At 39.6% G+C, this 13,508-nt stretch overlaps 1 protein-coding gene across 1 annotated transcript in view; it reads right to left on the bottom strand.

The window, feature by feature from the left end:
- The window catches only part of CCDC169 (coiled-coil domain containing 169), a 51,630-nt gene extending 50,830 nt beyond the window's left edge, over positions 1-800 (bottom strand). Inside the window, 1 exon segment of the mRNA XM_064586200.1 lies at positions 541-800. Within this exon segment, the coding sequence (XP_064442270.1) occupies positions 541-623 (83 nt within the window). The 5' untranslated portion in view covers positions 624-800.
- Between the last annotated feature and the right edge of the window lie 12,708 nt (positions 801-13,508).

Below are 13,508 nucleotides of genomic sequence, written 5' to 3'. Positions count from 1 at the left end.
CCGCTGGTGGGACTGGGGGTATTAAAAAAAATACTTAAAATGTTTTAAAGATTTAATACAAAGTATGATATTGAGTATTTGTAAAAGTATATAGGAGGGGCATTATTTTTACAAAATGTCACCATTTCTTAATTTCTTCTAAAGCGACGAAAGACGAGCATAACTAAACAAAACCTTTGTTTCCCTGAAACAGAAAAGCTCAATTTAGTGGAACATGAAAATCAAACACATATTTTAGCATTACCGCATACGCACACAATACACTCCCTTTGATTTGATCCTAAAGACAGAAAAATCCTACCTCAAAATCTGCCTATTTTTAATACCAAACGCTTAATCAAAGAGGCAAATGAATCTTTCCTATAAAATAGTTTTTAGATGTCGCCAGGTCTGCCCGGGTATTCATCAGACTGCTGGCGTCACATCGACCTCAGTGGCTTCAGCTCTCAACAGCAGGGCACACACCGGTGCATCTCCTCAGGCGGCTGGTACCTGAACCCGCCACCCGCGCCGCAGTCCGCGCGCCGCCCTCCGACTCACTTCAAATGGATTTCCTCCAGTGACTCCATTGTCAGGCGGTCGGTGCTCACACCGCCGAACTTGTCGCCTCTTCCTTCCTCCATACTGTCGGATCAGAAACGCCTCGCGCCCTTCCCCTCTCACAGCTAAGACCACAACACCTGCAGGGACACCCAGAAGCTGGGAAGGCGAGCACTGTCAGGAGCTGGCGTCACGACGTACGGACTCACAGTGGCCCGCCCCCCGGCGCCTCGCGGTGACGTCACAGGGCATCGCCCCGCCCCTGGCTTACCGAGGCAGTGCGGGAGCAGAACACAGGCAGCGCCGCCGCCGAGTGTAGCTACGGGAAGAGGTCTTCGAGGTCCTGGAAACACGTTGTCAGAAGAGCGCCTCTCAAGGCCCCAAAGCGGAGGCTCCATTCCTTTTCCCAAACTGCTGGAAGGGGGATGTGTACCCGCTAGCCACGTGGCTGACTGTAAGGGAGTAGAGAACTGTTGGCCCTGGTGCTTTTTTTAAACACTGACCCAGGCCTGATGTTCACTTTACTCCTAGCCCTTGTTAGGAAAATGCTGAATCCAAGAATGGCTGTGCCTTTCTTTGCTTCAGTTTACTGGATACTACAGGCTCTGGTTAGGAGTGTCTGAGGAGCAGACCTTGAGAAGGCAGGGCCTGAACTCTGACTCTGAGTTTCCAGTACACATTATTCTTTGTTTTGCCAAATCTGGGGACTGTCCATGGACATAGTTCAAAGCTGCTTTCAACAGCTTGAAGTTTCACGCTTGTATTTGTAATCACAAATTTTGCATTCTGCTCCTGATATGTTTGTGCTTTAGTATTATCCCTGGCTCCCATCCATCTTTGAGTAGAAAGATGGGCTGCCTTTACCTCTGACTTCTCTGGTACATTTTCCATATCCTGAATCAGTTTGAGAAGTGTGAGCATGGGACCATGTTTTCTGACACAGATCAGCACAAGTATTCTGGTAAAGAATTTTATTCTGCTTATTGCTTCATCTTTAGTGTTGAGAAGAGTGACCCTTGGTAGTGGTCAGTAAATACATATGCCCATAGGATACTCTTTCAAAGATTTTTTTTTTTTTTTTAAGCATAAAAAGCATACTTGGTAAATGCTTGTTTCATTTGGTTGCTGCTTACCAACATATTTTTGGAAACTGGATAATTTATGGGAAAAATAGAAAAAACTTTTGGACCTATGGTTGCTACACTTAAGTTTGTACAAAATGGTAGAAATAATTCACTGGATACATGATGGAACTAAGGCAAGTCTGCAATTAGAAAGTGGGTTTTAAAGGAGAGAAGGGAGGGTGCCTGAGTGGCTCAGTCGGTAAGCGTCTGCCTTAGGCTCAGGTCATGATCCCAGGGTCCTGGGATCAAGCCTTGCTTTGGGCTCCCTGATCGGTGGGAAGCCTGCTTCTCCCTCTCCCATTACCCCCTGCTTGTGTTCCCTCTCTCACTGTCTCCCTCTGTCAAATAAATTTAAAAAGAGAGAGAGAAGGGAGATTCCAGAAATTTGGAGACTCTCTGTATTGGGAGATGTTTTAAGCATGGGGACAGTTTGGAATTTAATTGTTTGAATTGAACATAAGTGTAGTAAGTAGCACATTTGACTGATACTATTTAGTGTCCAAAAGAACAATCCAGATTTGTAGGCAAAAAGAGAATTTGAAGCATTTTGAGAAATTAGTTCAATTAATAGCAATTTAGGGTTTAGTATATACAAAGTGATTTGTAAGAGATGCGAAATATGTTCACTGCTTTAAAAAAAAAAACCTATGGTTAATTTAAAAAGTTTAATATGAAAGAATTCCATCAATTAAGTCATGCGGTATGGCAAATCCTTTACTCCCACTTTTGTGCTCAGCCTGAGACAGGTTCTGGGGAGCAAGTTGCAGGTCTCCTCTCAACTACTCACCAGTGTCTATTCCCTGCCTTGCTGGCTTCCTTCGTTCTTCCCCAGACAGAATTCTTAGTTTTTGTCTCACATAGACTGAAGGGGTGGGGGTAGGAGTGAGCTGGGGATGGTGGAAGGATGGTTATGTATTCTTTCAAATCTTTATGATTTATACCTAAACAATAGCTTTTGAAATATCAAAAGCCAAGAATTGATGTTTTTGTTTTCTGATTTCTTTGTAGAACTCCCTGCTTCTTTGGGTCAGGAGGGTCAAGAATTCTCTCCACCTCTAATGCTACTTCCAAATCACTACTCTTCCATCCTCATGTAAAAACCCACTCCTCTGATATGCATGCCTTTTTAATTTAAAAAAAAATTTTTAATTCCAGAATAGTTAACATAGTGTTATATTAGTTTCAGGGATATAGTGATTCAACAATTCTATGCATTACTCAGTGCTCATCAGGATAAGTGTACTCTTAATCCCCTTCACCTATTTCACCCATCCTCCCACCCACCTTCCCTCTGGCAACCATCAGTTTGTTCTTTATATTTAAGAAGCTGGTGGGTTTGTTTTGTTTTGGTTGGTCTTTTTTGTTCATTTGTTTTCTTAAATTCCACATATGAGTAAAATCATATGGTATTTGTTCTTTCTCTGACTTACTTCACTTAGCATCATATTCTCTACATCCATCCATGCAGTTGCAAATGGCAAGGTTTCATTCCTTTTTCTAACTTTCCATTATATATATTATATATGTATATTATATAATGTTTTCTTTATCCACTCATCTATTGATGGACACTTGGGCTGCTTCCATAATTTGGTTATTGTAAATAATGCTGTAGTAAACATAGGGATACACATATCTTTTTGAATTAGTTTTTGTATTCTTTGGGTAAATAGTAGTAGTAGAATTACTGGATTATATGGCAGTTCTATTTATTTTTAGGAACCTCCATGCTTTTTTCCACAGTGACCATACCAGTTTGTATTCCCACCAGCAGGGCACATGTGTTCCCTTTTCTCCACATCCTTGCCGACACTTGTTTCTTGTGTTTTTGAGTTTAGCCAATCTGACAGGTGTGAGGTGGTATCTCATCTTGGCCATCTGTCTTCTTTGAAAAAAATGTCTGTTCATGTCTTCTGCCCATTTTTAATTGGATCATTTGGCTTTTTGCTGTTGTTATAGAAGTTCTTTATATATTTTGGATACTAATCCTTTATTGGATATGATTTACAAATATCTTCTACCATTCAGTCCGTTGTCTTTTAGTTTTGTTGTTTCCTTTGCAGTGTAGAAGCTTTTTATTTTGACATAATAGAGTTTTTACGGTTTCAGGTCTCACATTTCAGTTAGATCCATTTTAGATTGAACAATTTCGAGTTTATTTTTTGTGTATAAGTGGTTCAGTTACATTCTTTTGTATTGTAGCTGTCCAATTTTCCCAGCACAATTTGTTGAAGAGACTGTTCTTTTCCCCATTGCATATACTTGCTTCGTTTGTCAAATATTGCCCGTGTAATCATGAGTTTATTTCTGGGCTCTCAATTCTATGCCACTGAGTTATGTGTCTGTTTTTGTGCCAGTACCATACTATTTTGATTATTACAACTTTGTAGTATATCTTGAAATCTGAGACTGTGATACCAGTTTTCTTTTTCAAGGTTGCTTGGCTATTTAGGGTTTTTTGTGGTTCCATACAAACTTTACGATTATTTGTTCTAGTTCTGTGAAAAATGCTGTTGGTATTTTGATAGGGATTGCATCAGATCTGTAGATTTCTTTGGGTAGTATGGACATTTTAACAGTATTTGTTCTTCCAATCCATGAGCATGGAATATCTTTCCATTTGTTTGTGTCATCTTCAATTTCTTTCAATGTTACAGTTTTCAGAGTACAGATCTTTCACCTCCTTGGTTAAGTATATTCCTAGGTATTTTATTTTTGGTGCAATTATAAATGGCATGCATTCCTGATGTAACAACTCTCCTTGTTTCTACCTAGAGAGCTCACAGTCATTCCTTGTCTATGGACTTGGACATTAAAAGTGCTCTTTCCACTGAAAGTTGTGCCCATAACCGTGCCCTTCAACTTGCAACTCTCATCGCTTTAATCTCCATTCCACTTTCACGGCTATAAATACCCTGAGTCCTGTCACCAGAGTGGCTTTAGCTCAGAAAACTTCAGTTCAAAAACTGCCCTCTACTAAAACATCATTCTTTCAGCTCCCAATTCAGTTACTCCCTAAACAGCAATGTTTTATTAACTATTAAGCAATGTTTTATGTGGAGCTTCTTAAACCTGCAAAGGCTGGGAACCTATCCCCCCCCTTTTTTTTTAAATTTGGAAATATGTCTTTATATTTTTTAATGAACATATAATGTATTATTTGTTTCAGTTGTACAGGTCTGTGACTAATCGGTCTTACACAATTCACAGCGCTCACCAGAGCACATACCCTCCCCAGTGTCCATCACCCAACCACCCCATCCCTCCCCCACCCTCCACTCCAGCAACCCTCAGTTTGTTTCCTGAGATTAAGAGTCTCTTATGGTTTGTCTCCCTCCCTGGTTTTATCTTGTTTCATTTTTCCCTCCCTTCCCCTATGATCCTCTGTCTTGTTTCTCAAATTCCTCATATCAGTGAGATCATATGATACTTGTCTTTCTCTGATTGACTTATTTCACTTAGCATAATACCCTCCAGTTCTATCCACGTCATTGCAAATGGCAAGATTTCATTTTTTCATGGCTGCATAATATTCCATTGTGTGTGTGTGTATATATATATATATATATATATATATATATACCACATCTTCTTTATCCATTTATCTGCTGATGGACATCTTGGCTCTTTCCATAGTTTGGCTATTGTGAACATTGCTGCTATAAACATTGGGGTGCATGTGCCCCTTCAGATCACTACATTTGTATCTTTGGGGTAAATACCCAGTAGTGCAACTGCTGGATCGTAGGGTAGCTCTATTTTCAACTTTTTGAGGAAACTCCATACTATTTTTCAGAGTGGCTGTGCCAGCTTGCATTCCCACCAACAATGTAGGAGGGTTCCCCTTTCTCTGCATCCTCGCCAACATCTGTCATTTCCTGACTTGTTAATTTTAGCCATTCTGACTGGTGTGAGGTGGTATCTCATTGAGGTTTTGATGGATTTCCCTGATGCTGAGTGATGTTGAGCACTTTTTCATGTGGCTATTGGCCATTTGGATGTTTTCTTTGCAGAAATGTCTGTTCATGTCTTCTGACCATTTCTTGATTGGATTATTTGTTCTTTGGGTGTTGAGTTTGATAAGTTCTTTATAGATTTTGGATACTAGCCCTTTATCTGATATGTCATTCGCAAATATCTTCTCCCATTCTATCGGCTGTCTTTTGGTTTTGTTGACTGTTTACTTTGCTTTGCAAAAGCTTTTTATCTTGATGAAGTCCCAAGAGTTCATTTTTGCCCTTGCTTCCCTTGCCTTCGGCAATGTTTCTAGGAAGAAGTTGCTACGGCTGAGGTCGAAGACGTTGCTGCCTGTGTTCTCCTTCAGGATTTTGATGGATTCCTGTCTCACATTTAGGTCTTTCAACCATTTTGAGTCTATTTTTGTGTGTGGTGTAAAGAAATGGTCCAGTTTCATTCTTCAGCATGTGGCAGGCCAATTTTCCCAACACCATTTGTTGAAGAGACTGTCTTTTTTCCATTGGACATTCTTTCCTGCTCTGTCAAAGATGGTTGACCATAGAGTTGAGGGTCCATTTCTGGGCTCTCTATTCTGTTCCATTGATCTATGTGTCTGTTTTTGTGCCAGTACCATACTGTCTTGATGATGACAGCTTTGTAATAGAGCTGGAAGTCCGGAATTGTGATGCCGCCGGCTTTGCTTTTCTTTTTCAATATTCCTCTGGCTATGTGGGATCTTTTCTGGTTCCATACAAATTTTAGGATTATTTGTTCCATTTCTTTGAAAAAAGTGGATGGTATTTTGATGGGGATTGCATTGAATGTGTAGATTGCTCTAGGTAGCATTGACATCTTCACAATATTTGTTCTTCCAATCCATGAGCATGGAACGTTTTTCCATTTCTTTGTGTCTTCCTCAATTTCATTCGTAAGTATTCTATAGTTTTCTGAGTACAGATCCTTTGCCTCTTTGGTTAGATTTATTCCTAGGTATTGTATGGTTTTGGGTGCAATTGTAAATGGGATCAACTCCTTAATTTCTCTTTCTTCTGTCTTGTTGTTGGTGTATAGGAATGCCACTGATTTCTGTGCATTGATTTTATATCCTGCCACTTTACTGAATTCCTCCTGTATGAGTTCTAGCAGTTTTGAGGTGGAGTCTTTTGGGTTTTCCACATAAAGTATCATATCACCTGCAAACAGTGAGAGTTTGACTTCTTCTTTGCCAATTCAGATGCCTTTTATTTCTTTTTTGTTGTCTGATTGCTGAGGCTAGGACTTCTAGTACTATGTTGAACAGCAGTGGTGATAGTGGACATCCCTGCCACGTTCCTGACCTTAGGGGAAAAGCTCTCAGTTTTTCCCCTTGAGAATGATATTCGCTGTGGGTTTTTCATAGATGGCTTTTATGATATTGAGGTATGTGCCCTCTATCCCTACACTCTGAAAAGTTTAATGAAGAAAGGATGCTGTATTTTATCAAATACTTTTTCTGCATCTATTGAGAGGATCATATGGTTCTTGTTCTTTCTTTTTTAATGTATTGTATCACATTGATTTGCAGATGTTGAACCAACCTTGCAGCCTAGGAATAAATCCCACTTGGTCGTGGTGAATAATCCTTTTAATGTACTGTTGGATCCTATTGGCTAGTATTTTGGCGAGAATTTTTGCATCCATGTTCATCAGGGATATTGGTCTGTAGTTCTCCTTTTTGATGGGGTCTTTGGTTTTGGGATCAAGGTAATGCTGGCCTCGTAAAATGAGTTTGGAAATTTTCCTTCCATTTCTATTCTTTGAAACAGCTTCAGTAGAATAGGTATTAATTCTTCTTTAAATGTTTGGTAGAATTCTGCTGGGAAGCCATCTGGCCCTGGGCTCTTGTTTGTTGGGAGATTTTGATTATTGCTTCAATTTCCTTACTGGTTATGGGTCTGTTCAGGTTTTCTATTTCTTCCTGGTTCAGTTTTGGTAGTTTATATGTCTCTAGGAATGCATCCATTTCTTCCAAATTATCTAATTTGCTGGCATTTAGTTGCTCATTTTATGTTCTTATAATTGTTTGTATTTCTTTGGTGTTGGCTGTGATCTCTCCTCTTTCATTCATGATTTTATTTATTTGGGTCTTTTCTCTTTTCTATTTCATAAGTCTGGGCAGCGGTTTATCAATCTTATTTATTCTTTCAAAGAAGCAACTCCTATTTTCATTATCTGTTTTACTGTTCTGTTGGTTTCTATTTCATTGATTTTTGCTCTGATATTTATTATTTCTCTTTTCCTGCTGGGTTTAGGCTTTATTTGCTGTTCTTTCTCCAGCTCCTTTAGGTGTAGGGTTAGGTTCTGTATTTGAGGCCTTTGTTTCTTCAAAAAGGCTTGTATTGCTATATACTTTCCTCTTAGGACTGCCTTTGCTGCATCCCAAAGATTTTGAACAGTTGTGTTTTCATTTCCCTTTGTTTCCATGAATTTTTAAAATTCTTCTTTGATTTTCTGATTGACCCATTCATTCTTTAGTAGGATGGTTTTTACCCTCCATGTATTTTAGTTCTTTCCGACTTTCCTCTTGTGATTGCATTCTAGTTTCAAAACATTGTGGCCCCAAAATATGCAAGGAATAATCCCAATCTTTTGGTACCAGTTGAGACCTGATTTGTGACCCAGGATGTGATCTATTCTGGAAAATATTCCATGGGCACTAGAGAAGAATGTGTATTCTGTTGCTTTGGGATGGAATGTTCTGAATATATCTGTGAAGTCCATTTGGTCCAATGTGTCATTTAAAGCCTTTATTTCCCTGTTGATCTTTTGCTTAGATGATCTGTTCATTTCAATGAGGGAGCTGTTAAAGTCCCCTATTATTGTCAATGTGTTTCTTTGATTTTGTTATTAATTGCCTTATATAAGTGGCTGCTCCCATGTTAGGGGCATAGATATTTAAAATTGTTACATCTTCTTGTTGAATAGACCCTTTAAGTATGACATAGTGTCCCTCCTCATCTCTTTATTATAGTCTTTGGTTTAAAATCTAATTTGTCTGATATAAGGATTGCCACCCCAGCTTTCTTTTGATGTCCATTAGTATGGTCAATGGCTTTGTACCCCCTCACTTTAAGCCTGGGGGTGTCTTTGGGTCTAAAATGAGTCTCTTGCACACAGCATATCGATGGGTCTTATTTTTTTATCCAATCTGATACCCTGTGTCTTTTGATTGGGGCATTAGCCCATTTACATTCAGGGTAACTATTGAAAGATATGAATTTAGTGCCATTGTATTGCCTATAAGGTTACTGTATATTGTTTCTGTTCCTTTCTGGTCTGTTACTATTAAGCTCTTTCTTTGCTTAGAGGACCCCTTTCAATATTTCTTGTAGGGCTAGTTTGGTGTTTGCAAATTTTTTTAGTTTTTGTTTGTCCTGGAAGCTTTTTCTCTCTCCTTCTACTTTCAATGACTGTCTAGCTGGATATAGTATTCTTGGCTGCATAGTTTTCTCGTTTAGTGCTCTGAATATGTCATGCCAATCCTTTCTGGCCTGCCAGGTTTCTGTGGATAGGTCTGCTGCCAATGTAGTTTCTACCATTGTAGGTTACAGACCTCTTGTCCCGAGCTGCTTTCTGGATTTTCTCATTGTCTCTGAGACTTGTTGAGTTTTACTATTAGATGTTGGGGTGTTGATCTATTTTTTATTTTGGGGGGGTTCTCTGGGCCTCCTGGATTTTGATGCCTGTTTCCTTAATTTCCAAATTAGAGAAGTTCTCTGCTATAATTTGCTCCGATATACCTTCTGCCCCTCTCTCTTTTTTCTTCTTCTGGGATCCCAATTATTCTAATGTTTTGCTTTATGGTATCACCTATCTCTTGAATTCTCCCCTCGTGACCCAGTTTATCTTTTTCTCAGCTTCTTTATTCTCCATCATTTGGTCTTCCATATCACTAATTCTCTCATCTGCCTCATTTATCCTAGCAGTTAGAGCCTCCATATTTTATTGCACCTCATTAATAGCCTTTTTATTTTGACTTGGTTAGATTTCTTTTATTTCCCCAGAAAGGGATTCTCTAGTATCTTCTATGCTTTTTTCAAGCCCTGGTAGTATCTTTATAATTGTCACTCTGAACTCTAGTTCCGACACCTCACTAATATCTGTATTGATTAGGTCCCTGTACTGCCTCTTGCTTTTTTGGAGGTGAGTTTTTCTGTCTTGTCATTTTGTCCAGAGGAGAATAGATGAATGAGAGAACAAAATGCTAAGAAAAATGCTAAGAAGGTAACAATGACCCCAGAAAAATATATAGTAAACAAATCAGAAGAGAGCTGAAACCAGGGGGAAAAGAAAGGGGTAAAAAAAAAAAAAAAAAAAAAGAATACAATGAGGCTGGTGGAACTAACAGAGCCACACAGTAGATTTGGGGTGTATTTTGGTCTGTTAGAAGAAATTCCTCCCAAAATTTTAAAGAAAGAAAAACATGTATATATAAAAATAAGGGCAAATACAATGAAGGGATGGAATATGACTGTAAAGATGAAAATTAAAAAAGATTTAAAAAAAGGAATTGATAAGAAGTTGGTTGAAAAAAATGAAAAAAATATTTTAAAAAAGAATGTGATCAGGTGGGAGACTAGGACAACGTCATACACTAGATTTAGGGTATATCTTGGTCTGTTAGAAGAAACTGTATCCCAAAGTTTTAAAGAAAGATAAACTTACATATATATATACACAAAATAAGTTTAAATACAATGAAGAGGTAGAATATGATTATAAAAATGAAAAATTAAAAAAGATTTTAAAAAAGGAATTGATAAGAAGTTGGTTGAAAAAGGAAAGAAGAAAAATTCAACTAAAAAAATAGAAAAAGTAAAAAATAAAATTTATAAAATTAACTGAAAGACTAACGAATCATTGGGAAAAAGCCATGAATTCTATGTGCTGTATTCCCCTAGTGCTGGAGTTCTGTGATTCTCATTGATGGGTAAACTTGGTCTTGGCTGGCTGTTTTTGCTGGTCTTCTGGGGGAGGGGCCTGTTTCAGTGGTTCTCAAAGGTCTTTGCCTGAGGCGGAACTGCCCCGCCCTTGCCAGGAGCCAGGCTAGATAATAGGCTCAGGTTTGCTCTGGGTAGCTTTTGTTCCCTGAAAGCTTTCCGTACAGCTTGGGAGGACGAGAGTGAAAATGGCAGACTCCCAATCTCCGCCCCTGAGGAGCCAAGAGCTCAGGGCCCCACTCCTCGGTGAGCCCTCAGAGAAAAGCAATTACTCCTGTCTCCTGGGTCTCCGGCCACACTCCGTGCTCACCCGGCCTCTGGCCAAGCGTTTCTCTCTCTGGCACACAACCCCATTTGGTCTCCAAACCCAGCAGATTCCTGTGGTACGTTCCCACGCCACTCTTCCCAGGGGAGGAAAGGCAGTCTCCCTGGATTTGCCGCTTGTTGGTTCCCTGCTCGAAGAGTAGTGGCCCGGCTGTGCTGCAGATCACCGTTTATGGCAACCCCGAGCTGAGAGCCCACTCCTCGGCTCTGTCTTTCCAGCTGGCTTCCCCACTCCAATACCTGGGAGCTCTGCCACACTCACGCACCCCTGGTCTTTCTGTGACCCCGAGGGTCCTGAGACCACACTGTCCCCCCAAGGATTCCACCTCCTGCTAGCCATTGGAGCGATGTCCCTCAGTGGAGATTTCTAAAGGTTCCAATTTTGTGCTCTGCTGCTCTATCACTTTCTAGTAGCCAGCTGACGGAGGCTCCCTCCCTCCGTCGTTCCAAGTATCGCCTGGGATTAATTTCTCTGCACATCCTTCCAGAAAATGGTCGCTTTTTTGTTCATAGAATTGCTGTTCTTTTCTTCAACCTCCTGTTAAGTTTGTAGGTGTTCAGAATGGTTTGATAACTATCTAGCTGAATTCCTGGGACCAGATGAAATTTAGGTCTCCTCCTCCTCCCCTTGGACCCTATCCTGTATCACAGAGATCTTGCTTCCTTGACAGAACACTCTAGCAATTTGCTCCTCAGCTGGCTTCCAAATCTGGACAAAATGGATTGTGTGTGTGTGTGTACCTGTGTAGAGGACACTTGCCATTAGTCACGGTTTCCTCCAATGAATAGCTTCCAGGGTGATCAAACTATTTCTTCACGTGACAACTTTTTGCATAGAATACATCTGAAGATATTATTTGGTGCCTTTTCCCCCCCACCTAATCTATGTTCTTAAAGATTTTTTTTTTAATTCATCTTATCTTTAAAGATGAATAGAAAAAAAATCTGAAGAAAAGCTATTCAGAAACAACACAATGTTTTAAGTACTTCTATTGCTAAACTAAGTACAAAATGGCAAAATCCTTTAGGAAGTTTGCTTAAACTTGAGTTTGGCCAGAATAGTTCAGAGAACTAGTTTCTGTTTGAGCAGAGCTTTATTCAGGCTTACCTAAAAAGTGAAATATAAAATGATTTCTGGCTAACAAGCCCTAAGCTTCGCTTTTCTTTGCTTGCCCTCAAATACCTGTGAATACGGAGAAAAAGACAAAAGCTCACACTATCACCAAAATCTAGGACTGATGACCTATTTGCTAAGACCTTCGGCAATTTTCTACCAACTATCAAGCCAGTGGAATGGTAATAAAACAAAACTAGCATTAAGCAGCTGGAAGTACAGGATTATCTATAAACGCCATATATCCTTCTTTACCTCTGTTTAAGAAAAATGTCTGGCCTAACAATCACTCTACTGTGTGGGTCCCTCCTTTTTTGAGGCTAGTATATGACTTCTTTCATACTGTTCTCTTCGATGTTAGGAAAGATCCAAGGGAACAATAACCTCTCTTTAACCTCTCTGTATCTGTTTCCTATTCTGTAAAATGAAGCTTATAATAGTATGTAAATCATAGAATGTTATGAGGTTAAAATGAATTAATCTACATAAGAGCACTCAGAACACTAATGCTTCACAGTGAGCACTACATAAACATTAGCTATCATTATTTCTAGACAGCTGGTGCCTGGAGGTGCTCCCGGGAAAACTATCCCATACAGCATGATGGAGGGACAGTCCATAGAGGCAAAATGAGGCAAAACCCTGGTAGCAGTAAATATTGAGAACTGTTTTATACACTGTATCTATTGAGTATCAAAGAGCCAAGCAGAGCTTGGTAAAAGGCTTCTATACAATGAAAACTGGACCAAGCAGCTGTGATGGTTAATTTTTTTAGTTTGGGCTACAAGGTGTACACACCCTTGGCCAAGTATTATTTTGGATGTGTCTGTGAGGTGTTTCTGGATGATATTAACATTTTAATCAGTGTACCCAGTAAAGCTGATTGCCCTCCCAAAGGCAGTGGACCTCATCCAATCGACTGAAGATCTGAGTACATAAAAAGTGTAAGATGGAACTCCTCCTACCTGTTTTAGTTGGTATATTGGTCTTTTCTGGCCTTTATTCTCAGACTGAAATGGGCTCTAATTGGGTCTGGAGCTTGCAGGTTTTCAGACTGGAACTTACACCATCTGCTCACCTGGTTCTCAGACCCTCAGAATGGACTAAAACAGTAACACATCAGCTCTCCTGGGTCTCCAGCTCACTGAATGGCTATCTTGGGAATTATGGGGGCTTGCCATAATTTCGCGAGTCAATTCCTTGTAATAAATCTCTTTATACACACACATATGCGCACATGTATATTTATCTCCCCTAATGGTTCTGTTTCCCTGGAACACTATAATACAGAAGCTATACTTATAAAGATTGTGTCTAACTATTAATCTAAAAAAGCAACCCATAACCAAGTGAGCAGAGCAGAATGAAGTGAAATGGACAACTAAATACAAATCCAATTTTGACAAATCCAATTTTGCGGACCTCTGCTCTAAGTTAACTTTGTAAACTTTAGGGTCCATTACCTGTCAT

The sequence above is a fragment of the Mirounga angustirostris genome, unplaced genomic scaffold (genome assembly GCF_029215605.1).
Source record: "Mirounga angustirostris isolate CCGP_5_RB_7025 unplaced genomic scaffold, mMirAng1.0.hap1 SCAF_3, whole genome shotgun sequence".
Taxonomy (NCBI): domain Eukaryota; kingdom Metazoa; phylum Chordata; class Mammalia; order Carnivora; family Phocidae; genus Mirounga; species Mirounga angustirostris.
The sequence above is the reverse complement of the archived record's forward strand: the minus strand, read 5'-3'. Positions and strand labels throughout refer to the sequence as shown.